The 7,418-nt window shown below is 50.8% G+C and overlaps 1 protein-coding gene across 3 annotated transcripts in view; it reads left to right on the top strand.

Moving 5' to 3' along the window:
• The first annotated feature begins 1,940 nt into the window (after window positions 1-1,940).
• Window positions 1,941-7,418, top strand: part of IGF2BP3 (insulin like growth factor 2 mRNA binding protein 3) — a 145,332-nt gene continuing 139,854 nt past the window's right edge. For all 3 annotated transcript variants that reach the window (XM_068972833.1, XM_068972832.1, XM_068972831.1), the window contains exons 1-2: window positions 1,941-2,115; window positions 3,314-3,374. In XM_068972833.1, coding sequence (XP_068828934.1) covers window positions 1,941-2,115; window positions 3,314-3,374 — 236 coding nt within the window. The remainder of the gene's footprint in view (window positions 2,116-3,313; window positions 3,375-7,418) is intronic.

The raw sequence follows: 7,418 nt of genomic DNA, 5'->3' as shown, positions 1-7,418 counted from the left end.
TTATAAAGACTGCTTAAATTTCCATCCTATTAATATATATAATTGCAATCATTTTAAAAAATAAGCATTCTTTCCCATGGAATACCTGTTAAAAATATACCACAAGAATCCTGGTGCAAATGAAGCCTTTGAGTGGAGGACAAAATCAATAAACGACTCTTGGCGATTTCGAAAAGAAACCCAGCACTCATTTCCGTGTTCCTCGTCTCCAGTCCTCATTTCGTTGGCCCTGAAAGGCTCCATCGGGCCCAGACCCTCCCCTACCGCCCACCATTGTACTCGTTACATACAGGGGAAATTATGAATGGTTATAATGGCCAAATGCAGGCAGAAAAGCAGCAGAAAGAGACTTAAGCAATTTTTCAAGTACAAGTTACCACTTAGGGGTAACGCAGAGCGGTGTTCCTGTTTTAAGAGTCCCAAGTTCTCCAGCTAAAATTCTTTAAATAAAAGTACCAGCCTACCCCACTCCTCCTCTTCCTCCTCCTCTGGAAACTACAGGAAGAAATGGTTTCCGTTTAAATACCGACTTTTCCCACTTTGACTTTTCTGCTCCGGCCTCCGAGGCCCGGGACGCCCCCATCCCCACGCCAGAAACCTTGGCCCCTGCGCTCCCCTCCCCCACCGGTGGCCAAGCCCGCCCCCGGCCTCATTGATCCCAGAGCCTTTTCTGAATCGCGCAACCAATAGCAAACGCGAAGCCCAGAGCCACCGCGAGCGCAGGCGGAGGCGGAGGAGGTGTCGCCCAGACACCCGCCCAGGACGCCGCGGGCTCCCATCCCCCCACCGGCCTGGCTCGGGGCCGCCCCACTTTGCCGGTGCCCGCGCCAGCAAAGGGTGCACAGGGTGGGGCGCGTCGGCCCGCCTCTCCGGCTCCCTCCCAACCCTCCCCACCCCGCTGCGTTTCCGTCCCCGCCAACCCCTGGAAAGGTGCTCGCGGTTTGCCGAGGTTACACTTCTGTCATCGAAGCCACAAGGCGAGTTCGGAATTGTGACTCTTTGGCTTTGTTTGATTACCAATTTTTAAAAATCGAGTCTTTAAAACTCGGGTAAATAGAGCCGAGGGATTGCCTAGTTAGCACCCCCACTCCAATCACATTTTTTAAAAAAATCAATACTCCTCCCGCCCCCTCTCCCCTCCTGGAGGATCCGCCCCGACCAGATAACCCTTTCTAAACTCTGTGGTGACCATCAGCTCCCCCAGCCGCGCTTCCCTCCGCAACCCCGGCTGCGGCTCCTTTAGCATTTTCCGCCCCTCTTTCTCCGCCCCTGCGCAGGGTCCTTCGCCCAATCTCGTTACCCCTCCCCCTCTTCCTCCTCTTGCTAGCTTTTTTTTTTTCCTGCGAAACCCACTGTAATTGAGGCGCTGGGATTCCTCACGTGAGACGTTGATTTGTAGTTTGAACACGTGGCTCATTCAAAAAGCCGGACACTCGGAGCGGATTTTTTCCGCCTCCTGCGCCTGCCTCCCCTCCACCCCTTCTCCCCTCCCTCCTGCCAGTCACCCTTCTGGGGTTTTTTTTTTTTTTTTATGGGGAGGCGGTGCTTGCCCTCTCGTAGTGTGATATTTTCACTGTCCGTCGGTCGATGCCAGAGGGTTTGGGGAGGAAAAGACAAAAAGTAGTTTCCCCCCTCCTTTCTCTCCTCCTTTTTCTTGCTAATCCCGCCTCCTCCTCCGAGTTAGGAAGACTCTGGATGCGTTTGGGTTGTCGCTAGGGTTTTTCTTTTTTCTTTTAATACCTAGAAAAGGAAAAAACAGGAACCCTCGGATCTGATTTTTTTCGCTTCTCGTTCCTGTCCTTGGTTCTTACTGTGTTTGTGTATTTTAACGGCGAGAAGAGGAGGGGAACTCGCCGGATCCATCCATCGCTGTGGGTGGTTTTAATTTTTCGTTTTTCTCCTAATTTTTTTTTTTTTAAAAGCAACAACCACTCTTCACAATGAACAAACTGTATATCGGAAACCTCAGCGAGAACGCCGTCGCCTCGGACCTAGAAAGTGTCTTCAAGGACGCCAAGATCCCGGTGTCGGGACCCTTCCTGGTGAAGACGGGCTACGCGTTCGTGGACTGTCCGGACGACAGCTGGGCCCTCAAGGCCATCGAGGCGCTTTCAGGTGGGCCCCGGGCCGGGCCTGCCGGGGTCGGGCTCGCGGCAGTCCACACACCGTGCTGTCCGCACCGGGCCCCGGCCTGGGCGGGTGCGGGTGCGCCTGCGGAGAGCGGCCAAGGCCCGGGCGCCCGCACGCGCGGGTCGGGGCCCTTCCCCCAGCCGGGGCGCCTACCCGGCCCCACGGCTCCCCTCCCCCGCCCGGATCTGCGGGCGGAGGGCGAGCGCGCTGTCCAGAAAACCCCGGTTCGGGCTCGGAGGGGAGCGGGGGCACCGTGCGGCGCCGGGGACCGGGGTTGGGGTGCTGGAGCGGGGAGGGGGGAAGCTCGCCCCGCGCGCCGCCCGGGCCCAGGCGCGTGCTCCAGGCTCCGGCACGCCGGGCCTTGGGGGCCGGGAACGAACGCCCGATTCTCGCTCCTTCCTTACCCTCTGTGTGTGTGAGGGGGGTTTCTGGCGGTGGACTCGCTGCCTCCTCTCCCGCCCTCAGAGCTGGGCCGAGGGAGAACTCCAAAGTGGCCTGGACCCCGCTGCCTAGCGAGGCCGCGGGCTGGTGCCGCGCACGGGCGGCCCCGCGCTCCCCTCGACCCTGCAGGGAGGCGGGCGAGGGCAACCCCCAGGTTCTGGGCTCCACCTTCCCGGGTCCGACGAGCTACACGGGAGGTGGGCTCGGGCGACTAGGGGTCGCCTGGGAGCGCGTCCCTCTGCGGGGCCGGGCTTCGGGCCGCGGCCTCCGGGGCTGGTCGGGCGCGCGCGGGGGAAGGATGCACTCGGGTCCCGCTCAGAGCCGCGTGCCTTTCGGGGTGGCGGGCGCAGTCCCTCGCGCGTGGTTCCGCTGGTGCCCAGCTGCGCCTCTGGACGTTCTCTCTCTCGGCGCCTGCCCGGCGGTCCTCAAGCCTTTCCCGCCACTCACAGCCCGTTCCCGGCGGGCCTGGGCCGGAACCCCCGGGAGAAGGGCCTAGGCGCCCCCACCTGAGGAAAGCCCACGCAGCCCTTTGCCCTGAGTTTGTCTGCTAGGGTCTCGGGGGACGTGGGCGGGGAAGGCCGAGGGGGGCGGGGAGAGTGTTACCGACCTCTGCCCATTGATTCCTCCTTTCCCACCCGCGCGGGGCCGCTTTCTGTCTCGGCCTCGAGCCGCTCAGGGTCTGAGGAGGCCCAGAGAGCCGCTCAACTCGGCCAACTGTCCTGCACCTCTTGTGTGTCCGCAGGTAAAGTGGAACTGCACGGAAAACTCATTGAAGTTGAGCACTCGGTCCCCAAAAGGCAGAGGTGAGCTTGCTTGGCATGTTCTCATTGATTCCCTTCTCGGCCATTGGGAGGAGAGAACACAGCTGAAAACAACTTTTCCATTTATTGGGGTTGCTGTGTGGCTTGGCGTTTCTCGTTTTCTTTTGCATTTATGTTTCTGGCAGGTGTGTGTGTGCACACACTGCTCTGTAGGAATAGACGGCTTGTCTGTGGCCCTGCCACCGGGTTGTTTATACTGGTATATAAAGTCGCTTAAGGAAGCTCTTTCGGTTAAATGTTCTCCGGCAGAGTAGGTCAGGTTGGTGCAACAGGAAATCAAGAGTCTCCGAGGGCAGTTTCTGGGCATCCGTGGGAATTGGTGACCGCCCCCCCCGCCCCCCCCCCCCCCCCCCCGGCCTGAAACCGTAGGGGAGGCAAAGCAGCTGCAGCCGCGCGCGGGTGTGGCGTACCTTTCCCTTCTCTGTCCCACGGTGGCGGGCAAGAGTCTGGGGGGGCCGTGCGTGCATCTGAGGGGAGAGGAATTTGCCTTTACCCTGGGAGCTCCCCGTGAAGGAACGCCTGGGTTTCTCCTGCCCAAAAGCGCCTTTCGGTTCCTGCAGAGTAAGACGGGTTTTCTGCAAACCCGCCTTTGTCTCCCGGCCTCCCCCCGACCCTGCTCCTCAATTTAAAAAATATTTGGCTTGTAGATAAACCACCAAGAGATGGAGAAGGTTGAAGATTTTTGCTTCCTCAACAAGGAAGGGGTTGCACTTTTTGGAAAGCATGTGTAGTGTTGTCAGTTTACAGTGTTTGGAGACTTAATCCCTGGACTATTTTGGAGAAATGGCTGCTTTCTCCTGAGCAGGCCAGATCCCGGCTCTCTAACTCCGGCTGGAAAGGCCCTGCTTCCTCCCAGGGGGTACTGGGTTTGGCCTGTGCCTTGCTGGCTTCTGCCCAGTGGGGTTAGGGTTTCTGCCTTCCCCCATCCCCCACTCCCAACCCGTGGTCCAGCGGTAAACTGGAAGTTAATTTCAACTAGAGCAGCCGGAGAGGGAGCAGCATCTGGTTAGGTATTGGTGCAAGTGTGTATGCTGGAGGGCTGAAAGGGTTTGATATGCATATTTCCCTGGTGCTTGACTTGGAGAATTGGCTACCCAGTAGGTCAATCTTAAGCCTGTTTGTAGATGGAGTTTTCTTCCATGTAAATAATTTCCACCAACTGTGTTTTTGTTCACGAGCTTGTGGGATTCTTGTGGGTTTCTTTTCATGTACTATACTTAATTTTCATTAGGATTAGTTGGGAAGTGATTTAGTTCTAGCTGGGAACTTTGGTAGTGGTCAAATTATTTTATATAGCAGAATGGAATTTTAAAAGCATCTAAAACAATAGAATGTGTACTGCAAACTCTAAATTGATCTCAGTTAAATATCAATTGAAAAATTAAAAGAGATAGTCTGAATTGTTTCCTTACTGGAAAAACATGTAAGCATATTCTGCGAATTCTAATTGGTTTTTGTTTAGCCGCTGTGTCTTATTAATTTTCTTCAAATGTTGAATAAGAAATAGGCAAATAGTTGTGCTGAAAAACTGACATTTTAACATTCAGGAATTGCTAAATTTAAACTTTAAATGTATTGACCTGTGTGAATGCAATTAGTTTGCCTTACTCTCCTGATTTTCCTTCTCTAACCTTGTGTGAGTTTGTTCCTCATGTGTAGGGAATTAAAAACATTGCCTGGAATAGACTGTTTTTCTTCTTAAAGGCTTTTGCCCAACGGAAAAACATACTTAGCAGCCTCTTTGTCATAAAGTAACAAGTAACTATTGAAGAAAGCATATAAAGTAAAATGTTACTAGTGGCAGCAAGTATTAAAGAGAAGCTTCCATTGATGAACAAGGTAGATTAAATTTTCTAGTTGATTTTCATTAGTCATTGAAATGCTCAGGATTTTGAACCATAGTATTACTAGCAAAGTAAATAGGAGTGAGTACATTAGAGACAACTTTTTTTTTTTCCTACTGATTTATTAAGAGAGCCATCAAGGAAGCCCTTTGCTTAATGGAACTTGATTTTTCTGCCCAGGGAGATTTGCTGGAAACCTCTATTACAATTTGGGTTTAACTGACCCTTGAAATGGTGTTGCAGTTTTCCTTATCTGGACTGTTCTACTGTCTGAATAGGCTTTGGGAGAGAGCAGAGAAGGCACCTTGGTGATCCACATACTCAGCACCTAGAGGATGGTCAGGTGGTACTGATGAGAGTGACTTGAATGCTGAAGACCAGTCCTTGCTGGTGAGCCTGCTGGACTTCTGGGTGGAGTTCTTTGTGCTTAGCAGTCATTGCATTCCATCCCATCATCATGTGGGCATCTGAAGCAGGCACACCCACATGTGCAACAGTGACCTTTATACCTGCTGTGCAAGGCATGTTGGGAGCCCTAGGCTGAAGAATGCTTATGGCAGCACTCTGAGATGGATGAATGGGCTTGTACCAGCTAAACAGGGGAGCAGGCCAATGGGTGATGTGATGTGACGTGTGGGAGGCTGCCCAAAATTCTGACGGGGAGCAGAGGTAGGCGGACCCTTGCTGGAAGGGGCATTGCAGAGTTTGGTTCAGACCAGGCCTAGTTCCTGATTCCTGAAGTCTCAAGGGAATGTGGAAGGAATGTTGCTTTTCTGCATTCAGATACCCCTCATTTCGGGGAGATTATAGCAGTGCTTCAGTTTGAGATCCTCTGCATTCAGAATGAAGAGAACATTGCACAGAGTACAGGTGATAGTATTGCACTTTTTGTTCCAAATATGAAAGATACAACACATGAAGACTTGGCTTCACTCTGGAGGTATAAGCTTTAAAAAAAATTTCCCTCCCTACCCCTGGGGGGAAAGGTGGGTGTCAAAATTGTTGTGGCTTTGGAAGACCATAGCTGACTTAGGGTCGGAAGTCACTGGTGTCTTGCGGGACCTTGTATGTGCCCCTATATATTTATGTAAATAGCACTGATTTCCTTTTGTTATGTTGTGGGCTGTTGGGCATGGGAGAGGGAACAAGAAAGTCGCTGACACTGGGGAACTTAGAGGATGGTGGTTTATTTTCCACTGCTTTTAAATTACGAAAATTGTCACATTTTCCAACTTTTTCTAGCTTAAACTTCCTCATGCTTTAGCTGTTAACCTTGATTAGAATTGTATGTAGCCAAAAACAGGTTTGAATAAAAGAGAAAAAATAGTGGGATATTATAGTTAATATTTTTCCAGGAAGGATCCGTTAAAATAAATGGTGGTGCCTAAGCTCAAGTATCTTTGTTTTTTGCTTCCCTGAAATAATTTTTAAAGAAAGGAAATTAAATGGATAACTTATTTCAATATTAGAATCTTGTGTTTAGCATATAAATGGGATAAAGCATGTATAAAAGTTACTGGGGTTTTAAATATATCTTACTTTAAATGGCTACGTAAAAGCTAGTGCTGCATTTAATATAAAAGTGGTTAAGTATAGACTAGGATGGTGCCAGGAGTAGCCGTATGCCAGTTAGCCAGGGCATAAGACCTTGGTGTCTCAGGACATTAAAAGCTGTTTTTAATGCTAAATATTTTAACAAGATATGCCCCAAGGTGTTTTAACAGGGATGCTCCTGGGTTATCAGTGGTGGTCCAGGTGAATCTTGTGCATTAGGGAAATTTCTCACACATTTGTAGACGTAAGGCTCTGAATGTTAGGAAACTTTTGTGGCTGGTAAAGGTTATCTTTGCAATGCAGAGTTTAAGATCAGTAATGCATGACTGCTTAAGTGGTTGTAGCCAATGAGATTTTTCTTGATTTCATGTTTTCTCAGTACAGTTTGAGAAAGCTAGAAAGATTTCTTGCTTTTCTTTCTCACTGTATTAGATTTTAAAAAAAATTTTGATAAGTAGCTTCTGTGTGTCTGTCCGTGATAACAAGGAAGACGTTATGAAAACATGACATGTGCCTGGAGCCAGTGGGAACTGAGAATCTTAGCTTCTGTTTCTGGCTTCCTTTGATTTGTGGGATGACTTACATTCTCTGTTCATGCCAAACGCCATTATAATAAACTAACAAGGGG

Source organism: Capricornis sumatraensis, chromosome 5, assembly GCF_032405125.1.
Source record: "Capricornis sumatraensis isolate serow.1 chromosome 5, serow.2, whole genome shotgun sequence".
In the NCBI taxonomy this organism is placed as follows: Eukaryota; Metazoa; Chordata; class Mammalia; order Artiodactyla; family Bovidae; genus Capricornis; species Capricornis sumatraensis.
The sequence above is the reverse complement of the archived record's forward strand: the minus strand, read 5'-3'. Positions and strand labels throughout refer to the sequence as shown.